General features: G+C 26.3%; 1 protein-coding gene across 3 annotated transcripts in view; it reads left to right on the top strand.

Moving 5' to 3' along the window:
• Positions 1-26,690, top strand: part of LOC129975271 (ubiquitin carboxyl-terminal hydrolase 24-like) — a 95,388-nt gene that overhangs the window by 64,750 nt on the left and 3,948 nt on the right. For all 3 annotated transcript variants that reach the window (XM_056088405.1, XM_056088457.1, XM_056088349.1), the window contains 22 exons: positions 823-928; positions 2,804-2,948; positions 3,236-3,396; positions 4,311-4,574; positions 4,712-4,850; positions 5,699-5,818; positions 6,249-6,460; positions 7,549-7,682; positions 7,932-8,082; positions 9,460-9,682; positions 9,920-10,026; positions 10,165-10,278; positions 10,368-10,467; positions 10,900-11,019; positions 11,391-11,486; positions 12,046-12,157; positions 14,524-14,642; positions 15,054-15,167; positions 15,382-15,447; positions 15,919-16,009; positions 25,695-25,773; positions 25,886-26,054. In XM_056088405.1, the coding sequence (XP_055944380.1) occupies positions 823-928; positions 2,804-2,948; positions 3,236-3,396; positions 4,311-4,574; positions 4,712-4,850; positions 5,699-5,818; positions 6,249-6,460; positions 7,549-7,682; positions 7,932-8,082; positions 9,460-9,682; positions 9,920-10,026; positions 10,165-10,278; positions 10,368-10,467; positions 10,900-11,019; positions 11,391-11,486; positions 12,046-12,157; positions 14,524-14,642; positions 15,054-15,167; positions 15,382-15,447; positions 15,919-16,009; positions 25,695-25,773; positions 25,886-26,054 (2,942 nt within the window). The remainder of the gene's footprint in view (positions 1-822; positions 929-2,803; positions 2,949-3,235; positions 3,397-4,310; positions 4,575-4,711; positions 4,851-5,698; positions 5,819-6,248; positions 6,461-7,548; positions 7,683-7,931; positions 8,083-9,459; positions 9,683-9,919; positions 10,027-10,164; positions 10,279-10,367; positions 10,468-10,899; positions 11,020-11,390; positions 11,487-12,045; positions 12,158-14,523; positions 14,643-15,053; positions 15,168-15,381; positions 15,448-15,918; positions 16,010-25,694; positions 25,774-25,885; positions 26,055-26,690) is intronic.

Below are 26,690 nucleotides of genomic sequence, written 5' to 3'. Positions count from 1 at the left end.
TTTACTTTTTCAATATTTATTGAATTGCATATTAAAAATGTTGTAAAAAGGTAATAATCTGAATGCTGTTTTATGGAAAATTAAAAAAAATTGTATTGCTTTCTATTATATTTTGAAGTGTTTATAACTGAATTTATTTTTTTTACTAGACATTTTATACCATAGTGCCCCTTTGTATGTAATAATTCATTTCAATATTAATTGATATTGTGTAGAAAACATGTTCCTAATATTTTCAATCAGACATTTCACATTTCCATGGAAATGCAGATTTAAGCTTTTTCAGAGTTGAGTTATATCATTCTTGAGATCTTTTAATGTTTCAAGTACTTTTTGTATAAATGATTTCATTTTTTGTTCAAGTAATAATATTTATTTTACTTCTCATTTAATTATCATTAATTTATCTTTGGCATGATTCATTATTTTATGAAGTTTAATTTTTTTTCTCTCTCTCTCCAAGCATGTGTATCATATAATAAAAAGTCTTAGAAAGAAAAAAAGAACATTTTTCCATTGTCAAAATGCAAATTTTCCTTTTGATATTTTTTTTAATCATTACAAAAAACAATGTTAAACAGCATTTTGTGTGTGTGTTTGGGGGGGGGGGGATTATAATTTAGTGTTACAAATTTTTTACATTAAATTAAATTAAATTTTTTTTGAACAAAAAAATTTATTCATTCTGTAAAACTGTCTCTATATTATCTTTCTATAAAACTATCTCTTATCTTTGCTCATTTGCTACATTAATTATATTCTATTTGTGATGTATTTTTATTATTTTATTTATGATGTAATTATTACTCTTTTCCAATTTAGGGAAGGTATTAATACCTGATTTGTTAGTCAATTTTCTGTTTCCTGCTTCCTTAAGAATATCAAGTGGTAGAAATTGTAGCAGTATCAGTGAAGACTGTGCTTCTAAGTAAGTTTAAAAATATTTGTAATTTGCTGTATTGCACTGCAACCATCTTTGTCTCCATGACACAAAAGCATATATATATATATATATATAAGCACTTTTAACACATACAATGAGTTTATTTTTTTCTTCACAATTATTGTCCAAATTTCAGTTATTCAGATAGAAACTGATCGTACCAGTATAGGACAGTATTGAGTATGTGGCATCACTGTCCATCCATGTGGGCCATTTTCTGAATTGCTTGGCATGTTGCAAATATGCCAGTAATGCAACTTAATGTACCTTGCATTTAACTTTGGCTTCATTAATAAGATATTCCATTGTTTGTCCAAAAATGAATAATACTTTTCTTTAGCATTGGTCCATCCCTCAAGAATTTCTATTATTTCATAATGGTTGTATTGTTATATTTCATTGTGGCTTGTCTATAACAGGTGGAAATAAGGTTAATATATAGGGTAGGTAATAATGGCCCAATGCTTCAATGCTCTTTCTCTAATGCATATTCTTACCTGTTGACACCACATTATTTAAAAAAAATTAAAATCTGTATTTGAATAAAAGTTATTAGTGGCTTTAACTCATGATGGTTTGCATTATTAGGTACTTTGGATGCTATTTATCTCAAAATTTTACATGACATATTTTTTCCTTATTTTTTTCAGCTTGATAAATGGTAGAATAATAGGATTGTAAATGAAAATGAAAAGATAATGAGAATATATTTTTGAATGCAAATTATATATTATTAATTTGCACTTTTTTTTAATGGATTATTGTGAATGTAATTAATTATTGAAATTATTTGGAATGTATATTATTCCAAAATTGAAACTATGAATAGTATTTTTGAAAGGCATAGTAAGAATCGGCAATAAAATTTTGAAGAAGTTTATTAAAAAAAATTTATTAAAAATGCAAATTTTTCTGTAGATAAAAATTGCAGCAGTGACTATATATTATTTGATTATTAAATGTCTTATAATATTGTTTAAAATTATATTTGCATTATTTATGCATTTTATGTCATTATATATTATTTCTATATTAATTTTAAAAAATATTTTTTATGTAATTGTATCTTACTTCCTTTATTATCTTGCAGTTAAAAAAAAAAATTTTTTTTAAAGCACAAATGCATATTGCTATTTTTGTTGGTAAAATCAATGCCTTAATTGGTGGATTTAAACACTTTATAGTTCTAGATAGTACACATTATGAAATCCTCTTTTAGTAAATAGGCAATTTATCCTTCCACCCCCCCCCCCCTTTTTTTTTATCTAAAAAATATGTTAATGATTTATTTAGAATCATTATTTTTTATTTTAGTAAGTTTGTAAAAATGTATATGTTTTTTCCTTTGTTATGTTTCTTGATTAAACCTTTCATTTCCTTGTTTATATTATTATATATATTATTTAAGCAGATGTCCATTGTTCATTCAACAGTCAAAAAATTGAATAGCCATATGGAAGTGTACAGAAACATGAGAAACAAAACTTGGAGAAATATTTATACTTTATAATTCTTATAATTTGTTTTATTTTTAAATAAATTTATTCATCTGACAACAAAGCTAATATTAATTATTTAATTGACATGTGCACCTCTCCCCCAACCCAGCAGTCTGCTAAGCTGGACTGCTGTGTAGGCAGAAATCCACCACTGCATGTAATCCTTCATGGTTTATTTTTTTGGTGTAATAAATAATGTTATTTTTTTAATTTTTTGAAACTCATGATTTAAATTATATTATACAGATTTTTATATTACATACCAGATTTTTGAGGGATGCAGGAACAAAAAATGAATATATATATAAATAAGACTCTTGATCTGGCAAATTTTTTTAATTTGTCTGAAATTCTATTTCAGGTGCAAAAGTTTTGAATCACGTGCAGCTGCTTATGATGTTTTAGTTGAACTTGCTACTAGCTGTGCAGAAAATATGGAGAACATTTCAAAACGGATATTGTCAATGCATCATACTTTAAAACCAGAACTAGCTAAAGAATATGAGGTTTGTTAGTTGTTATCTGCTTTTGTAAAACATTCTTTAAAAAAAAATGACGAAATAGTCGAAATTTTGAGTTTTATTTTTAAAATGTAATTCAATTTATTTTTAATGTTAAATTACATTTTGGATTAAAGATAAGAATATACAAAGAAGTTGAAAATTTAATATTTTAAATAAGACATTCACTTTGAAAAAAATCCTTAGAATATCATGGGCATAAATTATATAGTCGCTATTTATATTTATAAAGTGAAAATTGAAGATTTATAACTGTGTTTTCAATTCTTTAGTATGAGCCTTTAGTTGCTCCGAGAGCTCCTTGTGGATATGTTGGTTTGAAAAATGCTGGTGCTACTTGCTACATGAATTCAGTTATTCAACAATTATACATGCAACCTGGTATAAAAGAAGCTATTTTATCAATTGATGAAAATGAACCAAATGAAGATGGGTGAGAAGTTATTTCTATTTCTTTTTGATAAAATGCTATTTATTCATTCAGACACATTTTAAAAACAAATTTCCAAAATTATTAAATTTATTGATTTAAATCTGGTTAAGTAAAATCTTAGTTGTATGGTATTTTTAAATAATCATTGTGATTTAATAAGGTTTTTAAAATAATTTCGACAAATAAAATATTTCAGAAGTACAACTAGTAATAATTTATAGTTTAATTCCATTTTTACTATAAAATTATTTTAATATAAAGGATATTCTAGAAATATAGTATCCAGTAGCCACAACTGGTATCATCAATTAATTTTGTTTTTTCTAAAACAAAATTAAATAATATATTGATTGTAATACTATTGAATTACTTTATACTAGTGTGTTCTTGAAGAGGGGATGGATGCAATATAAAATATAACAATTTAAGTAATTTAAATTTTTTTTTCTCATTTAAATTGTTTTTAATGTTTACATATAATAATTTATGATTTTTTCTTCTTGAACAGTACTGTAGCTCTAAAGATCATTCTACATGCAATTTAGTTTCTAATGTGTTGATATGTTGTACATGTAATAATTATATAGCTAATGTTTTGATATATAATTGTAGAGGAATCTATTTTCTCAGATAGCTTGGTGTATATATAATATCCCAGGTTTAATTTATAAAAAAAATATTTGATATATTAAAAGATAATTAGAAATATGTAGAAATCAAAGTTCTTAAGGAAACATTGTTTTAACATCATGGAAACTTTTTATAAATTTCAGTAAATTGAATAAAACAAATAAATAGAGAACATATTTTCAAAATGAAAATTATTTTTTCTTTCTATAAATATTAACTTGACAGTTTTGGTATTAGATAATTTTTGAGTAGTAACATTTTGCATTTTGTTTATTCTATTTCAGACTTTTCTATCAATTTCAAATGGTATTTGGTCATCTATTAGAATCTCGTCTTCAGTATCATGCTCCTGAAAGTTTTTGGAAATGTTTTCGATTATGGGGTGAACCAATAAATGTTCGAGAGCAGCAGGATGCTTTTGAATTTTTTACACATTTAATTGACCAAATAGATGAATATCTCATGAAAAAGGGCTGGGATCCTGTCTTCAAACCAAAATATGAAGGAACATTTTCAGATCAAAAAATTTGCCAAGGGTGTCCTCACAGGTATCTTATTTCATTATTTAATCTAATTACATAAATAAAATTATACACTATTTATTTTTAGATTAGTTGGCTTTTCTTCATTTGAGTATTCATTTAATCTACATTTTATTTGAAGTTAATGAATGGATTTTTTTTAGATATGAAAGAGAAGAAACTTTTATGGCATTAAATTTACCTGTGAAAAGTCAAAATCTTCTTGATTCATTAGATCAGTTTGTTAAAGGAGAACTTCTTGAAGGGCATAATGCTTATTTATGTGAAAAGTGTCATGAAAAGGTAAATTCATAATTCTGTTTTTACCTCAAAGTCAGTTCCTTATTTAAAATGTGTTTGACTTTGTCATGTATTGTATAATTATCAAAATTACTTGTTTTGTAATAAATTAATATTTTGTTTATATATTAAAATTGATTTATTTTATATATAAATACTATTATCATATTTCTTTAATTTCATTGAATCTGTTATTTTATTAATAAAATGTTATTGTTATATAGATGCATCTCATAATTTTTTTTGAAAAAGTTTCATGTCTGTTTCAATTTTTAGCATTTTATTTCTCCATTTCCCATTATTTATTTGTTCTTTAAATTTTTTTATTTTATATTGTATTTGTATTTAATCGGTTTAAATTTTGTTCTACTGCTTTTTATCATGTTATTGCATTTTTATTACTTTCATCATTTTTTTCTTTAAATTTTCTTCCTTCATCTTATTTTATTTAACAAATTACATTATAAAATAGTATCGTTATTCTATCTTCAGGCCTATTTTATTGGTGCAATTCCATTGTATTATTAGCAGAAGAAAGCCTTTTATATTGTTTCAAAGAAAGGTATCTTGTATTTAAATTTGTAAAAGGGAAGAGGATTTCAGAAATTTTTTGAATATTTCCTTAGTTTAACATCTTTTGTCAGTACTTTGAAATATATACTGAATATCAGTCACATAATAATATGGAGCTCCACTTTTTAGTCCAGAAAAGTGAAATTGTAGCAATATTTGTGTACCTATGTAATTTTAAGAACATAGAACATAGGTAATGTTATTTTAAAACAGGGCCCTAAGCATTTTGCCTTTCTTGTCATCTTTTAGTTATATAAGGTTTCATTTTTTTTTTTCAGCGTAATACAATTAAAAGAACTTGCATCAAAACTTTGCCTTCTGTATTAGTAATACAGTTAAAAAGATTTGATTATGATTGGGAGGCTAATCGATCTCTGAAGTTTGATGATTATTTTAAGGTAATTTCTTTAAAAATTTATAACCTGAAATTTTTTTTATTTGTTTTTCAATATTGTAATTTTTCACATAAATATTTATATTATTTTGGTGTTAAAATATTGCCATTACACCAATGAAAAGTAATGATTAAATTTACATTTTATCAAAAAATGTGTTATGTATCATAACAAAAGTTTTGAAATATTTTTGATCAAATAAATTTTTTAGTGCTGTTGAATTTATAAATGTTAATCAGTTTTTTTACTATTTAGTTTTTTGAAGCATTTATAAAAATACACAAACACTTCTCAATGAAAACTTTCATAATTAGCATAATTTATAAGATGCTTAAAATGTTTTATTGTGCTCTGATTTATTATTTAAGCTTGAAATCAAGTTTTGCAATTAAGTAGTTAATTATATATTTTTTTTGTAATTTCATTTATTTAGTTTCCTTGGAAATTAGATATGCAACCATACACTGCAGAAGGTATTCAGGAGAGAGAATCTATGAAAAGTGAAAGTGATAGTGATGATCAGGTTGTTCCAGGATCAACTGATACCCAGAAAACAGGAAATTGTGTTTATGAATTAGTTGGCGTTCTTGTGCATAGTGGACAAGCTAATGCTGGTCATTATTACAGTTACATTAAAGAAAGAAGGTATTTCCTTTCATATAGAATCCATTATCACAAATAGCATTATAAAATTACAGTAATTTTTTAAATACTTTATAGAAATTACAAATACCAGATTATGTTTTGAATTTATTTCAGTTATAGTTTTAAAAAAATATTAAGCAATGGATGGAAAAACAAAACTATGTAATGTCACATTCCTACGTATGAAAGACTAATTTAATTGTGAACATCTTTTATTTGGAAATAAATCTGTTTTTTTTTATCCACTTGTAATTACTTGCAACCTGACCATATGATTGGTACATTAAACCACTTATGTTAATATTGTCTTACTAAATGGATATATTGCTTTATTAAAAATGCATATTTTGAAATGAAATTCACATTAATTTCTATGTCATATTTTTTTCTTGATTTGTCCTTTTTAGATTTTAAAATAAGATAGTGATGTTATTAAAAAAAGTGACAGTATAAATTGATATTATTTATTCCAGTTCCATCAATTCCATTTTTTTATGTAAGAATGTTATTGTGAATTAGTTTTTTACGTTGTGAATGTAAGGGTTTTAATATGTATATATTTAGATTTAAGAAAAGTTTAAATAAATTCGAAATATATCAAATTACATCCGTCTTGAAATTTCTCTTGCTACATTTTAGGTTTAATAATATTTTGCCTCATCAATTTCATAGAATTCATTTCTATTGCTATTTATATTGATAGATTTTATTAAATTTATGTATCGGATCATATAAATCTAACATATAAGGGTATATATGTTAGATTACCCTTAGAGTTTTTTCATGAAGCTTAAAATAGAATGTTTTTTGTTTATATTTAGACTTATTTTTAAATTTTGTTTATTGAAATAGTTTATCAGTTTTAAATATATTAAAGCATCATACTCTTATGTATATATATATATATAAAAAATGCTGTTAATAAACTAAGATCTGGATTGTTGAAGTTCTAAAATGCGAATATCATTTAAGGATAGTGTTTTCTTTTTTTCTACTTAAAGTGCAAGAATGCAAATTATTATTTTCATATGTGAATTATTCATTTAATATTTTCGTATGTATAAATCTAATACAAGTTCAATATTCAGATTAGATTCTGGTGCTAATCTTTCAAAATGGTTCAAGTTCAATGACATTACTGTGGAGGAATTTGAAATGAATGATTTGACATTAGAAGCTGAATGTTTTGGTGGAACTTACAAAGCTAAAGTTAGAGATTCAAGTAATTATATTTTATTTTAATTCATTAACATTTTCGGTTTTAATATTTTAATTCTGAATATGAAGAAATTAAGTATAATATATGTGGTTTATTAATCATAATAAAAAATATTTTCTTTGAAAAAAATGAAATGCATTTATATATTTTAACAATATTATTATATAATTGTTTCTATACATCATTTGTTTTTTTAAACATTTTGATGGATAAAATTTTTTATGCATCAAAATACAATTTTAAAATTTTCAGGTAATTCTTATCCTGAAATCCGACAGCGTTATTGGAATGCATATATGCTTTTTTATGAAAGAGTTGAAGAGGCTGTAAGAACTCCAAGAACACCAAGAAAAACTCCAAACAAATTTTCTTTTAGAAAATCAGAAGAATTATCTTTAAATAAGTATGTATATAAAATTCATTTTTTTTTTTTTTTTTTTTTTTTTTTTTTTTTTTGTGAATGCTTGAAACTTATTTTACATTTATCTAATTTTTGTAATATATTATTTAATTAATTATTCTGTAATTTTTAAAAAATTTGTTTCTTGATTTTTGTTTTATTTAATTTATATTCCTATTTAGCCTTTGCACAAAAATTCATTCACTCAGCGAAAGCTAAATTTGCTTACTTGTTCATTAACTCATCTTAAAGTATATTAATTTTGGATGTGAGCTTTAATACCTAATAATTAAATATTTTGTTTCGTTTGTTTTAGCGTGATCAATTTATTAATATTTTAAAATGCTTTTTCTCCCTCTGTAATGTAATATAATTTCCATTTGTCTCAAATTGTGTCAAATCAAACTTTTCTAAATTTGAATCAAGCAAAATAAGAATACATTATTACAGATAATGTATTAATATAAAAAAAGCAATAGCTGTTAACATCCAGTGCCATTTTATAAAGATTTTACTTTGAAATTAAAAAAAAAAATCTAAGGTAATAAATGGACTAAAGTATTTTTTATTATAAATATGTGTAAAGCAATATTAGAATCAGTACCATTTTATAAAGATTTTACTTTGAAATAAAAAAAAATCTAAGGTAATTAGTGGACTAAACACTCAAGTATTTTTTATTATAAATATGTGTAAATCAATATTAGAATCCTAAGTTTGCTAAAAAGAATTTTGAAAATTATAAATTGATTAATGTCATTCAAATGTTATGCATTTAAGTTTTTTTATTGTCATGAATTTAAAGCAAAGATTATTTTTATTCATGGACATTTTTTGAAGAGATAGATTGTCTGCTAAGAAATGTAATAAGTAGAATAATTACTGTTTTATATATCAGTAATTGTAAATCCATTAAGTATCTCACAGGACTGAAAAAAAAAGTTTTAGATTAAAAAATAGCTATTATTATTGCAGAATCACAAAAAGAAAATAGTATAAGCAAACTGATTTATGCTCAAATCTTTCTTGAATTTTTTAAGTGAATGTATCAGAATAAACTTATAATAAGTTATAAAAGTCCGTATAAATCAATAATTTGAATGTATTGTACTATTATTAGTTATGAACATTGCAATAATTTCCTATTCAATATTCTTAGTAGTTAAAAAATATTAATGTATGTATTGTTCTAAAATATTTTTTTATGTCATGTAATTGTACTTGTTTTAATAACTTAAAACAAAGAGTAATTTTCGAAATATGTGTAACTAATAAGACAAACTGATTTTAAAGGAAAAAAGATTTTTTTTGAAGAAGAATGCTCTTTAATAATTATTGAATGAACTATTAAATTTCAATATATTTTTATTATATTTACAGAACTCCTAAAAAACAATCACCTTCTCATCATCGCCAAAGAGATAGTCTGACCCAATTGACTCAATTAGTGGACAGAGGTGAAAGACATGGGCTGTTCCTAGAAAAAATGCCCGCTCGCATTCAGCAAGTGGTGCATGATGAAAATTTAAGATTTATGCACAATTGTGATATTTATAATGATTCTTATTTTCTATTCATCAGGAAGTTACTTTTTGCTAACATTGTAAGTAACATTTTATTTTAAGATATATATTAAAATTATTAATAATTTTTTTTTCAAAATGTATGCTTAAGATAATTTCCCTAAATTTTATTTTTGAATAAATTTAAGAATTTTAAAAGTTATCTTTATATTGTAACAACTTTTAACTATTTTTAATAATAGATATCATTGCAAGTAATAATTGTATGATATTTTTTCTGTATCTTTTTGTTCAAGTCTATGGTTTTTCTTTTTCAGAATCTTGTACATTCTCCAAAATTCCTTAATTATGCTGTAAATAGTCTTCTGCCATTAAGTGTTAATTTTCTGCTCAATACATACCTGCGCTATAAAAAGCGATCAAGGTATACTCATATTTTTTTTAGCTAACTGTGTAATAAAGTTTATATTCTATGTTATTTTATTTGTATAAGTATTCAAATCAAGCACTATTTAAAATTTTTGTTCTTAAAAATACAATGGTATTCATTAATTTGTTTTAGTGATACTATGAATGAATTGGTTGACTTTATTGCCAAAGTTGTCAATCATTGCCAAGAAGCTTCCAATTGGTTCATTGAATTTTTAAGCACAGATACAGGTTTAAGTTATTTGAAGTGAGTGAATTGAATATCTTGATGATCCATGCTAATGCTTAATATCATAATGGAATAATTGAGATTCTTTTGATATATTATTCTAATAGGCCATTTCTGTTAGACTGTCCTTGTCGAGAAGTTCGTCAAGTCTTTTCACGCTTGGTTCAGAAAGGGATAAGCTATTTTCTTTTAAATGAGGGAGAAGTAGTAAGTAAATATATTATTTTTCCATTAAGATTTAATGATTTTTTTTCATTGGACTTTTTATATAATGGAACACTTCTCTGATTTTATTAAAGAATATATTTTAAAATTTTCTGAATGATTAAGGTAAGCTAGCACTATATTTAAGATTTCAATTAATAATTTGTGATCTTTTATTGTAGAACTTATAATTTGTTATTTGAGGAATAATGTATTATATTCTTAATAGTAGTTAAGAAATTAAGTTCTGTGTTTTTGAAACCGAGTATCTAATTTACCTGGATGTGTGAATGCCTTTTTATATGTTGTTTTGTAGAATAAACATATCTCTGAATTTTGAGGGATTTTTTTTATATTAGTAATCAGATTCAATTTATGTTAATTTTGTGAATTATTTCTAATGCTTGATTTTATTTGTGGGGCTGTTTTTTTCAGACTTCACCACATTTACAAACAATAATTCTTCATTTACTGGAAATGCTAAATCATGATGTTCCAGATAACTGTAAAAGTTGTAGTCAATATTTCTGGCTTTTAAGTTCATATGCACAACTGGTTAGTAACATTTTTCTAAATATACTTTTTTATAACTATCTTTGTTTTTTTTCCATTAATTTTGATATTTTTCTTTTGCATATTTTTTTACTTATGTACTGAATATGATTATTTGTGAAGGTAATTTGTATCGTTGTGATATTGTATATAAGGATAAATAATTTTGAATTTAATATTTCTGAAAATTTATCATAAAATGTATTCAATTATTGTGGTATTATTTTTCTTGAAACTTTAAATAAAACATTTCTTTTTTTCTGTTGAATTTTAAAAATAGTGAATTTAGCATTCTAACAAAGGAAAATGTAATATTCTAACTTAAGAAAATTATGTGATGTTTCTAAAATTCTAATTTAATTATTTTTCTTCAGGGTCACAAAACTTGCAGTCACCTCATTCAGAATAATGCTTTTCAAAAACTTCTTGTTTTCTTATTAGGACCTGCATCTGCTAATATGTCTAGTTCAGTAAGTTTGATCTCTTTTATTCTTTTCTTTTAAAAATATTTTAAGCCAACAAAACACAAAATTTAATTCTTTAACAATGTTTCGGTCAATTAACTGCCTTTTTAAGGTTCTTTGTTGAGTCTTTTTTGCTCCACTTAGTATTTTTGATACAATATTTTAAATTTATATTAATTATTCTTTTTTAATTAAAAATAAAATTTGAAGAAATATTTAAGTCTTTTTTTTTAAATTTGATTTATGATCCATGTATTTTCTTAATATCACAATAAATGAATTTTTTCTAAAAGTGTATAATATTCTTAATTAAAAAAATATATATTCTAATAAATGGAAATTCTAATAATGGATATAAAAAATATATATGGATGCTATTTTTTTTCTGTAAGTTGTGGACAAAATATGCATTCTACATTGTCTACTGATAACGTATCTAAATTTTTTCCTCTTATTGCTACTTCCATTAGCCCTATTTGATTTCAATAAATTTTTCAGATATTATATTTTACAAGTAAAATAAAATCACATGCTTTGAATTATTTTATATTAATTTTTTTTCAAGGATACTTTTTCCCGGAGATGGACTCCTTTGCAGACACAAGAATTTGGTGCTCTTCATATAACAATGGCATCATTGATACTGAGCTGTGATTTGACTCCTTACAGAACTTGTGGTATTTGAATTATGATTTTCATGTTTCCATCTTCTTTCTTGCATCGTTTAAATAACATGTTCCAAAATTCGATTAATTCTCTATCACCCCTAGTTATTTTTTTTCACAAAGAAATCAGCTGTTCTTATAAAAATAATTAAAAAATAATAATTTGTGAGTCACTAAATCATTAATCATTGATAACCATCAGAATATCTAGCTTGAATAGGCAGAATGCTGCTACCCTTTGAAGACCCAATATGAAGAGTACATTAATTATAAATTATTACAAATTCTGCAAATTAGCTTCTTGACAAGGTTTTTTGAACCAAATTTGATGTTAATTTTGGTATGGTATTATTGAATATGGTAATTTAGCATTCTGAAATTTTTACTCTTTTTCTACAAAATGTGGGAGATTTCTGACAGTAGACAAAAGCTCGAATCTTTAGAATAGGAGTTTTTGTAAAGTTTCATTTTTGTAAAGCAGGTATGTGATTGTTGTGTTTCTGACTGCAGTGAAATTGTTGAATTTAACTGATAATTTAAACTGACTTTTTGCATAGCACCTCGAATTGTCCCCTAGTTCTATGGGTGAGCTAGTATGTTGCTGTTGTTTATTCAGAACTGGATTGTTTTTGCTTTATTAATTATAAGTATTTGTAAATAACTACTGTAAAACTTCTTTTCATCCCTTTTTAATCGAAATTCATTCAATCCACAATCCTATTGAAACATTACAATACTATGTTTAGTCATTAAACATTAGTTGAATAATTCTTGGATTAGGATATTCCTGTGCTGAACTCAACGAACAGCAATATCTGAAATGAAGGAGTTTTATGATCAATTGAGAAAAGCCTGTTATTGAAGTGTCAAAATTCAATGTAACTGTATCACATTTTTTTAATGCCATTTTGCATTATCTTTTGTGAAAATAGGCAAAATATTATGATAAATCAAGGCATAATGAATGTCTATATCATATATTCATATCTATAAAAGTCGTCATATATTTTTCTAAAAGTATGATATTCATAATTATTATCAGATGAAACTCCTGTTCTTTTCATGGCCTCCTATGTTTGAAATTAATGATTTATCAAAAGTATTATTTATTCATTCAATATATTTTATATCAATCAATCTCAATTTATTTCTAACATGTCTGCATTATCCTGCTTAACTGTTTTTAACATATAAAAAAAATTATGTTTTTATGCAATGAAGCTCTTAAAGCTTATTTATTCTGACAATACTGGTAATATTTCAGTTTTCTTATTTTTTGATAGTTTGAATTATTGATATTGGTTTCTTAAGCAGTTACTTTTGCAAAGAAAAATATTTTGATGAAAATATATTGCAATCTTAGAAATACTATTTGGGATTTCTACATTGTTACAACTTTTTTTTATGTGTGAGAAATGATATTTTTATGTGTGAGAAATGATAAAATGCACAGTAGTATTAACTTAATGATGCAAGTATTTCAAAAATGTGGAATGTCAGATTATTAGCTTAAAATGTACTGTTTCCTGTATATAAGAAGCTTTACTGTTCCAAGATAAAACCTCCATATTCTTCAAAATTATGTTCTATAACAACTGAGACTTATAATCCATACCTTATTGAATTGATTTAATTTTTTTAGGCTGTAATTCCCAAATTTATGTATAGATATTTATTTATATATACAAAAATTTAAACTTGCATTATGAGCTATGTTAAATAACAATAAGAAAAGTTTACTTAGTTAGATATTCTTGATGTACTAATATTTTAAATAAGAACCATATTTCTGCAATAAAACCAACCAGATCATGAAGCTTTGAATATCATTTTAGATCAATTAACAGGCACTTTGAGGAAATACTTTCTTTGATTGACTAATCTGCTTTAAGGCTAAATTGGTTGCAAGGGTTTATGCTTTTAAATGATCTAAAACTTTGTAAAATAATGATATGCAAAATTTTATAATTGGACTTGTTTTAATTGCAGAAGTGTGGAACTATTTTTGTTGAAAATATTAGTGAACCAATAAAATTTAGTTATTGTCCTTAGTTTGAATTTACCATTAATTAATTTAATAAATAATCAATATTTGAAATTGTTAATTTATTGAGCAATTTACATGATATCATTATTTAATCTTTGAAATTGCAAAGCATTTTTATAAAATTCTTCAATAATATACTTTAAGAGAAACAATACTAAAACTGCTACTGAATTTTTTTCTATACATTATTCCTTATGTAACAGTGTGTATAACTTATGTATTCTATACAGTATTCTTATGTATGATTTTTTTCGTATATAGTATTTCTTATTACTGTTACAGTTTCTATGCAGTATTCTTTATGTTATTACTTTTGTTTCTCCTTTTAAAGAACTAGAAAATTACCCAGAAAGAAGCTCAATATTTTCTGCAAGTGAAACATTTCTTCCAATGCCTAAAGAAATACAAGATGCATTGTATGGACCAGGTGCTCCTAGATATTTGCAAGAGGTAATTTTAAAAAAAAGTTATTTCAGTCTTTTATCTCTAAATTTAGACTAGATCATTAGTTTTAAGTGCCATTTCATGATTCAGCAAGCATATTTCTAAATATAACTAAACATTTGCCAAAACTAGATAGTTTTATCTTTTTAATCATTTCTTTCAATAATTAAAATACATTTTTTTTCTTCTTAGTAGTTTTGTGTATGTCTTCTTTACATTTCCCATTAAGATTTTAATTTTTTTTTGTGGCTCTGTTTTTAATTTGTTTTAAAATTAAATATATGATTGATAGTTTTCCATATCTAAACATATTTGAATGCATACAATTAATGATAATTTTAATGTTAAATGAACAAATAACTTTATTATTATTTATTTATTTTACTACTAATTAGGTAAATGCATAATTTTTTTCAGATTGTTAGTGCTTGTCGAGAAGTATCTGGGTCTATATCTGTATTTACTGATATGTTAGTGCAGTGTTGCTTTTGTAATGAAGATTTTTCTGTTTCTATAATTCGCCAAATTATGGTAAGTATATGTTGCCATACACTTTTAGTTTTCTTTAATTATTTTAATCCTTAATGAAATTTTCCATGCTAATTTATGGTTTATGTGTTTACCTAGATACCTATGCATATTTATTTATATATAAATTAATGCATGCTGAAATATAATGTTTATAATAAATATTTTGCCCTCAATATTAAATACTAAACTTATTTGTTAATTTTTCTCCTTGTAGTTGCAATATTCTTCGGTGCCTTCCAATGAATTAAAAAACTTATCTTATTTATTATTGGAAATATTAGTAAGTATTAAATTTGTTTTTCTTATTATAAAAATTCCTATTTCACTTGATCTGAATTTAGGTTTATTTTTAAGTTTCAATATTTGAATAGGTATACTTTTCACTTAACTTTTGTGCAGTATTGATTTTTATATTGTTTTCTAAGTATTCGAAGGAATAATTTCACAACAAAAACTGTAATAGTAGCATGATTGTCAAGAATTATTTTTTAAATTATCTAAATTTAAAATGACTAAAAGAAAGAAAATGTAGTATTTTTTACCTATTTCTTACAGTAATTTTTTCATTGAGTTTGACATTTTACATTATTTTACCAAGCATATTAAATCAAATTGCATTTGATTAAGCTATTATTTCATAATATGTTTTCCATTTGTTAAAGGTGGAGGATGATTTCGGGAACACTCAGACCCTAGGTCTTTATCTTCCATTATATTTTATGCAATTAATTTATAACATTTATTTTTCTAGGTACTAGAAGACACACTTCAGTTTAAAAGAGTCCTGATTGTGATAGATGGTATTTCTAGTGAAAATGAACCTTCCTTTGATGGCATGCTTGGTAATAAACATTTTAATTTTTTAACTCATGCTGTTATATTTTTCTTTATTTTTGCATTATGAATTAATTTTTATTACATTTAAAATACTTTATTTGTCTTCTTATATGTTCTGATTTAAAAAAAATATATAATTTTTTATGCATAATACTGTGAACTTCCTATTGTTTTACCTTTAGAATAGGGGGAGAATTAAATTTAAGATGAATGTTGTAAAAGCAAAATAAATTCTTTGTTTTCAGTTCAGCTTAAAGATATTCTAAATTATGATATTTTTATATGTAACAACAACTACAATAATATAAATATCTTATGATGCGTGCTAATTATTATGCGAGATTGTTGCTCGTAAAACCTTCGTTTTATACAGTTTTCTTGCATGGTTGTGGAATTATTGGAAATTACCATGGCTTTATAAACTCTGCTTCATAATTATGAATTTTGAAATGTAATTTAAATAAAGGATTAAATGGTTTTTAAAAGTGCATTAGATTTTAAAGTACAGGTTTTTAATATTAATTTTTAAAGTGAGTATCTGTTCTAAATTCTTGAAAATTCCATAACTTTATAATTATGTGCATATCTAATTGCTTTACAGAATGGTTAAGCTATTTCTTATCATTTTGTTTCATTTATTCTGGTGCTACCTTCAAATTGCTCCAATGGGAGGATTATGAGACTGAAGTGTTGATTAAAGCCCTACTAGGGCTCCGAAAATCAGTTAAAAAATGGGAATAATATTTTTATTTTAATAGTTCCAAAATTACAAAATTGGATAATACTAATAATATATATTAAGAAAAAAATAGAGTAGATGTTTTATTATTTTTTTTGTTTATTTATAATTTTGGAAGAATAAATAAATATAAAAAAAGTATTTTTTTCTCTATTAAAATTTTTATCAATCTAATTTTCTTTGATATTAGATTTTTAACCAAAAATCAATAGAAGTTTTTACATTTTTTTCCTCAATAATTTGGTGTATATTGTTTTAAACCATGATAGCTCATTTTTTATAACATAGAAACATAATTTAGCATAGAAATCAAACACAAAATCTTGGATTATATCACTCACTCTTTATTTTCAACTCTCACAGGAACACATTAACAGGCTAATTATTTGGCCACTTGATGACACTACAAAATTAGTAGGTGGAGTGTTCTGCTGACTTATTGGTGTCTACATCCCCTCCCCTTGAAATATCAGGACAATTATAGAAAAATGTAATACATTACTTAATTAGGCAATGCTAAGATTCAACTATTATCTTGTACAGAATACAAAAAATACTACACACTTAAAGTGAAACAGAACATTGTAAGCAAACATTTTTGAAAAGAAAAGATATGTACGATGAACAACTTGAATATGCACTATATATTATTTTAAATACTAAATAAATAATTAATTACACTAGATAAATATTGATTTTATTCACACGGTAATAAACAAATCTAAATAGCCCTTTTTTTTTTAAATACTTCTTGTGGAATTTTTACAAATGCCATCTGATCCATAAATTAAATTTTGTTTCTTCCCTTTGTCCACTGGCAAGGGGAAAGATTATTAACTTTTAAAAGAACTATAGAATCTTTTGAAACATTTTGTTTCTCAACATTTGTGTCTGGTTTTCAAACTATTTAAGTAATCTAATTTCCATTTTCCCCCCCAAATTATTTGGACTATTTTGCTCAATCTTTGTCATTGAGATAAAAAGTTATCTTTTCTATCTGAATAATCTGGATAAAGAATGATATTTATGGGAGGGCCGATTAGAAAGTGGCCTGGTGTCAAAATTTCGAAATTGTTTGCATCAGATGACAAAGGTGTCAGTGGGCGATTGTTTTGAATACCTTTAATTTGAATAACAGTAGTCAAAAACTGTTTCATTGTTAAACACACATTACCAACAACTCTCTTTAAATGGTGTTTGAAAGATTTAACAACCGCCTCCCATAAGCCACTGAAGTTAGATGACCTTGGTGGAATAAATTTTCATGTCATTTGTTCAGTTGTTAAGTAATTAGTTAGTGGTTACAGAGGTCTACCAATCATATTTGGAAAGCATTTTAAGTCTGAATTGGCCCCTTTGAAATTAGTTGCATTATCAGAACAGATAGAGGAACTAACACCTTTTTTAAAGTGGCAATAATTGCATCTGCGGCTAAGGCAGTGACTATTTCCAAGTGGATTGCCTTAACAACAAAGCAAATGAAAATAGCCACATAATATTTTTGGTAATTGCCTTTCCTCTGACCCTTTTATTTAATATAGAAGGGTCCACAAAAATCTATCTGAACATGAGTAAATGGATAACTGGGTTTAACTCTATTGGTTGGGAGATTTCTCATAATTTGGATTACATATCTAGGTTTGTTTTTAGCACAACTGATGCAATCATGAAGAATTTTCCTGGCTGTATTTCTGCCAGATAAAAGCCAATATTCCTATCTTATCAAATACAACAATGTTTGCACACCAACATGTAAGTATTTAAGATGAAAATATTGTATAAGTAACAAAGTGAATTTGTGATTATTTGGAAGTAATATGGGAAACATTTTATCATATGACAAACCAGAATTACTTAATCTTCCTCCAACACATAAGACACCATTTTGATATAGAAATGGATTCAAGCAACTTACCTGACTCTTGCTAATGTTTTTTATCTTTTTTCAAGAGCTTTTATCAAGATTAAAGGCAGTTATCTGAATAAGTTTGACTAAAGTTAACTTGGCCAACTGCAGTTCTTTGGTGGTTAATGGGCCTGGCATTTTGCTTGAGTTTTTCAAATTATTAATAAATCCAGAAAATAAAGGCTTAGACTTTAATTATTTTATAAAAATTATTCAACATACTAAGCCTATTATCTAAAAATGATGAGCCCACAGCTGAAACTAAACAACAATTAGACAGATTTTTGAGTTCTACTAAATAAAGTTTCTCAGAAGAAACATCCACGTTCTGCACAGAACTGTCCAATAGATTGTAGATGTCATCGCAATCACCAGGAAAGTTCACTATAAATGTTTTTAAGTCTCAGGAATCTGTTCTTATCCACGACAGCATGATTGTAGAATCCAAGTAATAGAAGACTTCTGTAATATCCATTTTTAATGTATTTTATGCATCAGTCTTGTTTGTACAACATCACTATATAACTTTAAATGAGGCATAGTTGAATTGACTGTTCTGGTGTAGATCGCAGCCATATGCCTTTTTAGACGAGTCACAGAATTCATGAAGATCAGTCATGTCCACATATGGAATAATGATACATCTTTCAATGTTAATGTCACAAACTCTTACCATTTACCAGCTTCTTATCCAGAAAGCATCCCCCCCCCAATCAATCTTGAGCAACCACAATTGTTGCATGAAGATTCACTGGGTGTTCTGTTATGGCTTCATCAAATTTTTATTCACTACAAACAAGCGACTGTGCATTAATGTCTCTTTGTGTGTTATATTATCTTTCCTTAGTATAACATTTTTATTTGTATATGTAATATTTAGTTTTTCTTGTATGGCAACATTATGTATTACTTTCAGTTTGGAATTCTAGTATTTTGAATAAAATGGCAGATATTACTTCATGTGTTTTGAGATCGTCATATCTTGTACAGATTAATATTATCGAGCTTTATTTTCTGATGTAAAAGTAAAATATAAGGCATGAGCACGCAACACTGGGCCAAGCAACCCAAATGGATCAAAAAGTCTGGTGATAATGGATATGACCAACCTTTTGATAGGATGACAGTTTTGTTCTACATCTACTTTAAAGGTAAAGCAGACAATTTTAGCCTTCCAGGCAATTCCTGAAGCTTTAATTTCATCCTTTGATGAGAATTCATACTCTTTCTCCGTTGTTGGGATAAGCTCAGAAGTACTCCCACACCACTAGTGTAATGACACATGGGTGGTTTTTAGAATGTCAACAAGTTGATATTTCAAAGTTTTTGTTTCTTCCAATGCTGTCCATATAAAAATCATGACATAAGACTGATGCAGCACTTGGAAAGTTTTATCCCTTGTCCATGGAAATTTGAGTGTTCTCATGGCTAGATACGGAACACTAGCCATTCCATAGTTAACCGTATTTAGTTTATACGTTTTAATGGATTCATTAACTCATTTAATGCGTCCTCCTTCCATAAAATTCTTTGACTCTCATCTGTATTAATCATAAGTAGGGATTGCAATACCGGACCAAAATCTCAATACCGGTATTCGGTATTTTTTAGATCTTAATACCGGGATACCGGTTTTAATACCGGTATTAGAAAAATTCAGAAAAAGAAAGAAAACACAGTTGTTTCTTTGTTTTATTTGCCAGTTTTAATAGAGAGTGTAAATATCACAAAAATAATTTGTAACCTATAAATTATAACAGTATATTAAGAATCACAAAAAAGTAAAGGAACATCTTATTTATTTAAATCACAAAAAAGTGTAAATATCACTATTCAGTCTGTGGTACTATTACAAATTTTTGAAAAGTGATCTTAGAAAAACATAATGCATCAATTGTACTGTCATAAAGCCTGGAACGTAATTTTGTGCAAAAATTACCAGCTGTCGAAAACACTCTTTCGGCATCAACGCTAGTTGGTGGTACTGTTAGCAATGCGCGATATACTTTTTCCAAGAATTTACCTCTAAATTACTCATTAACAAATAAATCGATTTCTCTTTGGATAGTTTTGGATATAGCTGATTTCTGTATTGTATTTTGGTTTGTTGAATTTTTTTTATTTATCGCTAATTCTAATTTTTGTTTAAGAGACAATTCCTTTCACAATCGACATTAATGTCATCATAATCTGCGATAATTGTACCGAATTCTTCTGAATGTAGATAGGTTTGTTGGTAAAAAATTTTAAGAAAATTTTCTATAAACTTGAACAGATTTGAATTGGTTAGTCTCATTTCTACTTTTTCATTTTCATATTTAAAAGCATTATAATTATGTTAATACTGTAAGACATTTTCTATTTCGGTATGCCTTTCTTCTGCGCGATTTTTCAATGCAATATATAGTTCTTCAGATAGTGATGCGTACTGTTCTTTCAGCGACTGCAATATGAAATTTATTGTTGCATTAGCTGTTAATAAATTAAAATTTCTGGGACATAATGCCTCAACAGCCAGTTTTGTTGGAAGTAAAGCTGATACAGTTCTGGATATTAAGTCAAATTCACTATCTGAAAAATTAATTTGCCGGTTTAAGTCGATTATTGCTTTTTGAATTGGATTTCTCACTTTCAAAAATCATTCCATCATTAGGATAAACTGTTCCAACGTGTTTTAGAATCTAATATTAACAAATATTCTGTTTTATTTTCAGTTAGTATATATTTTAGTAATATGTTATTTTTTATAGGGAGACGTTTAAATGTCTTAATAATTTTTCTAACTTTATAAATTAAAGGAAGCAATTCTTTATGGGTTAATATTTCATCCTCATTAGCAATATCTTCTTTAACAACTACATTGTCATTATCTTCATTGTCAATTTCACTCACACTCTTACTCTCTTCAAAGTTGGAATCCGAAGTTTCTATATCCACAGTATTTGGATTCTTCTGTTCTTTATTTTTCTGGTATAATATATCTATTACTCCTAACTGAATTCCATGAGCATAGCACAATTGCTGATTTGCAGCAATCAACTTTCCAACTTTTTTCATAACTGTTGTTCCATCAGTCATTATGGATACAATATCAGTCATAATATACAATCCATGTTTTCCTAATTTAGATTTAAGCAATTAATTAAACCATTAATTAGCTAATTAATTTCGCCCGTTAGGGAGACATAAAAACAAAAACATATACTATTTTGCTATGTTCGCGATCCCTGAACATATAGTGGTGACAATTTTAAATATTTCTAGTAAATACCGAAAAACCGGTATTTAAACTTCTGAATACCGGTATTACAAAATTGTACAAATGGCTCAAAATACCGGTATTCGGTATCCCGGTATTGCAATCCCTAATCATAAGATACACTTGACGATTATCTGCAGTAAATGCAAATTTATACTTTCTGAATCTAACTAATAAGGTAAATAGATCATCTTGAATCACTCCACCATTATACTAAATTGAGTTAAGCGATTTTCCCACTAGTAGTCAAAGTGGACGCATTAAACATGGTATGTAGTTTAATTGTGCTTTTTGGAGGCTTATAGATGTCATGATGAGGCATATAATATGTTACTTCAGGTTCAAAAGCATTATTCTTGTGTCTCACTCAAGTGCCCTAACTCTTAATACTCATCCACAAAGTTACAATACAATTTTCAATCAATACACTCAATACAATTTTAGATATTTTTGGTCTCTAGATAGGAGAGTCCACGGCGATTCTAGTCGTTTTAGAGCAATATCCCTTGAATTCTGTAGACATGATCAGTGCTCTTTAAATGGCATTGCCATACTATATTTTCATGTCTCATCCGTTCTATATGTCCGCACATTATGTTCCTCGCAAATAGCATTCTCTTTACCTTTAAGTAATTCGGTACTTATTTCTTCAACCTTAGGTTTGAATTCTTCTTAGATTTGAATTTCTTCAACCTTAGGTTTGAATTTAATTTATCTGCCTCACATATTAAACCGCAATAATTAGAATCCAATTTATCTGAACTCGAAACGCTACCTCCTACAACGTACCGAAATACAGAATCCTGTAATTTCAGATTCTCATTTTTAGTATTTATTTTTCCCGTCTTTATTATGTCATAAAAGTATTCAGCATCAATTAAAATATCTATTTTCCCCGGAATATTAAAAATTATGATAAACAAGGTCAATTGAATCTGGAATCTGTACACGAGTATCCATCATCTTATTTGGTATTAAATCCATTATTTTTGATACCAATAACACAGAAATATTTCTTTTGGAATTCTTATTTTTATTAGCCACAGTTATTGTAATTCTGGGATTAATTACCGGCGGGGCATTATTAATGCAGGAAATACATCGATTTATTTTTTCAGTTTTGAATTGTAGCCTCTGCATACAATTCTGACATATGCGAGCAACTTACTTTATTAAACATTTTACGATAGACAAAGCTACATTTTTATTTTCGATTAGATTAATTGCAAACGAAATGCATACTCCACTCATTGGGAAAACAGAACTTTGATCCGAACCCCCCCCCCCCCGATTGGGAATTATTTATGATTTCAGCGGTTTCTATATCCGAAGACGAAACATTTTTTGCTTCTTTCGGAAAGTGAATAATTTATTGTGAGCTTATTAACTTATTGAGTAAGCCAGAGAAACGATTCCTATGTTTTTTAACGCTGCATTTTTATATTTTCATTTTTTACGCTGCAGTTGGGCGATAAACATTTAGAGCATTCGTTTAAATTTTTTTCTACCTCAACGTCTTCAAGAATCGAAAGTCTCTTAAATAGCATATAGCGGATGATTTTCTCTCTTTCGACATAAATTATAATTTTTATTTTTCATTTCATTGAAAAATACTTTTGATGCCGGTTTAAATTTGTTGTAAATTTTTTTGTCCTTTTTTCGTCTCATTTTTGATTTTGCCTTTGGAAGCAAAATACAGATCGCATTCATTTCCTAATTCAAGAAGTGCAAACCACTTTTGGTTTTGTCTAATATTGATATGAGTTGCTCTTTCTTTGTCTAGCGTTTGGAATAATGTATCCAAAGTCATTCATCAATTGTTTTAGGGTCTCGAAAATCTGTTACCCATCTTAATTTTAAATAATATTCAAAGCTCGTCATTACGTGTGACGCGAATTGTATATGACTTTCATTATCTCTAGAAGCATTTCTAAAATCCTCTAAAACCGCTTGCTTTATTGATTCGAATTCTCTTAATACAATTGATTTAACTTCGTCATAATTATTTAAATATTTCTCGGCAATATAAGTTAGGATATTAGATGCTCTTTCCCCTAACAAATTTAATAAAATCTCTGCTTTAAACTTCTCCTGTACCTTTTTAGTACTAAATGCTTTCTCTAATGAAGTAAAAAAGTAGCCCCAATCCTGAGCTTTTTATTCGGTGGTTTAATACACAATATTCTCACAGATTTTAATAAGCTATCCAGTGACTTTTCTGGTTCGGTTTTGCACCCTTGATTAACGGAAGTCTGAGTACCATTTTCATTAGCCCTTAATTGTGCTAATTGTAATATTATTTTAGTTCTTTTTAATCTGAGAAGTTCTAGTTCCATTTCATTATCCTGATCGGATTTTTGGTTTCTATTTCCTATTACTCGATCTACAGCATCTTTAACAATTTCGTTGTCATTTTAGAACACGTCGCTTACCTCAATTAAATGCTTTCACTTTTTTTCATGCTTCCAGCTGCAACCAAACCTATCTCCTCCGCAGAGTGTTTTAATTAATCTTTCTTTAATTTTGCTAAACCCGTCATTTTAAACATAGTATTCAAAATAATTCAATAATATTATCACAAACAATTTTATTCTAAGCTCATTAAAACAAAATTAATTTCGTCTCGGGAAATTAATTATAACTCATCAAAAACAAAATTAACTTAATCTCGGGAAATTAATTATATAATATTGTCCCTACCTGTTTGCTGAGACTGCTGTCACTCTAGATCAGTTATCCACAACCGAGTTCTCATTCTTATTGTTAGTATTTTCGCACCGAGTTCGTCATCGACGATATCACCACTAATAAATCACACGCATTTCAAATAATGAATCACTATTCAATAGATGCATAGTTGTCTCCAGCGAACTGGACCATGTTTTGGCCCATGATATCTCATTTTTTAAAAAACACAATCACATAGAAATCAAACACAAAATCTTGGACTGTAGTAACTCATGCTTTATTTTCAACACTCAGAGGAACACACACTAACGGGTTATATCATTTGGCCACTTGATGGCGCTACAAAATTAGTAGGCTGTGCTTTCTACTGACTTATTGGCGCCAACACATAAACATCCCTCTAAAATCATTTTTATAGCACTTTAAAATTAAAAAAAAAATAATTAATTACTTTTTTCTCTGTAAGTTTGGAGTATATCATAACACCAAATCCACTTTGAAATTAAAAATAATAATAATAATAATAATTTTTCAGTGATATTACTTTAATTTCAGCACTATTTTTCTTGAATTTTACTAATTAAAAAAATCATCTTAAAACATATTTTAGTCTCATGTGCACTGCATTGGTATTAAATTCATTTTTTTTGTGTTTTATAATTAAGAGTAAGTTTTTAATAATAAAAAAGAAAAGAAAGTTTAAGGTGCAAAACGTTACTATCTTGCAGTGTTTTGAATTAGAGATTTAAATCTTATTAAAATATTTGTAAAATAATTTTGTCTATGATAAAAAGTTACTCTTGAATTTTTTTTATTTTCTTCATATTTTCTTTTTTAATTTGATTTTAATATGTATGCCAGAGTTTTTTTTTTTTTTGCTATACACTTTTTGATTTTATGGTTCAAAGGTACTTAAAAAACTAAGCTCTTTTTTTTTTTGTGAATGAAATTTCTATTTTTAATTAAAATTTATATGAAAATATACCTACTTTTATAGATTTCTAATGAACTTTTTAATTTCATTGTTGTATTTTGGGGAAATTTGAAAAAGTTTGTTTTCTTTAGTTTATTTTTACTTATACTAATAATCCTTTGCAGCCATCATCCGTGCTAATGAAACAAATGATAGCCGTCGCTCCTATCAAGGAGTAAAATTCCTTGTCAGTCTTTCCATAAAGTGAGTTAAACATAATTTTATATTCATATCAGTCTTTTTTATGAAGTGTGAAAAGTTAATTTGCTAATTTATTTGATGATTTTTATTTTATGTGATTTAATTTCTTTTCTAGATGTCTTTTAGTAAAAGATTATTTACTACAAACACCAAATAAATGGCAGTGGGCAGTTAACTGGCTTAAGAAAATGATGTCTGAACACAACTATTGGACCCCTTCAAATGTCTCAGTTTCAAATGAAGATTCTAATACAAAAACATTTCAGAGAACAGTCAGTGCACAGGTTAGTGCTTTGAAGAATAATTATTTATTTGATATAATATGTATAATTCTATTTTATCATTAATAAATATTGGTAAAATATTTGCCTTTTAGGGTGAGAATAGTTACATAATGCTTCTTTTTCATTCTGAATATTTGTAGTTTTAAACCAATCTTTAATTTATAAATCAAATGACAGTAATGAATGGTATTAAATTTAATAGAGACAATTCTAAGCTTCTCTAAATTTTATGTTGTGCTGCTTGTCTTAGATTCAGAAAGTCTTATTTGGGAAATTCCATTAATATGTTAATTTTTTATTACTCATTTTCCATTTGTTTACTTCAATAATTGGTATGGTATATATTCGATATTGGCATTTTTAAGTTACATATTTTTTAGGAAATGGAAATGAACTATAAATGAAGTACATAAGTCTCTCCCCCCCCCTTCTGATATGATTTTATTAAAAAATAAAATAAACTTTTGTTTGGAAATTATGAATGTAGTTTTGATAGTTTCCTCCCACCTTCTGTCTGCTTCTTTTCTTAAGAATAATGCATATTCATATAATTTATTTTATATTAATGGAAGATTAATCTATCTGATATAAATTAGGAATAATTTAGTTTGACTTCTTTATTGATAATGTTTTGAT

This window comes from Argiope bruennichi, chromosome 1, assembly GCF_947563725.1.
Source record: "Argiope bruennichi chromosome 1, qqArgBrue1.1, whole genome shotgun sequence".
NCBI lineage: Eukaryota > Metazoa > Arthropoda > Arachnida > Araneae > Araneidae > Argiope > Argiope bruennichi.
The sequence above is the reverse complement of the archived record's forward strand: the minus strand, read 5'-3'. Positions and strand labels throughout refer to the sequence as shown.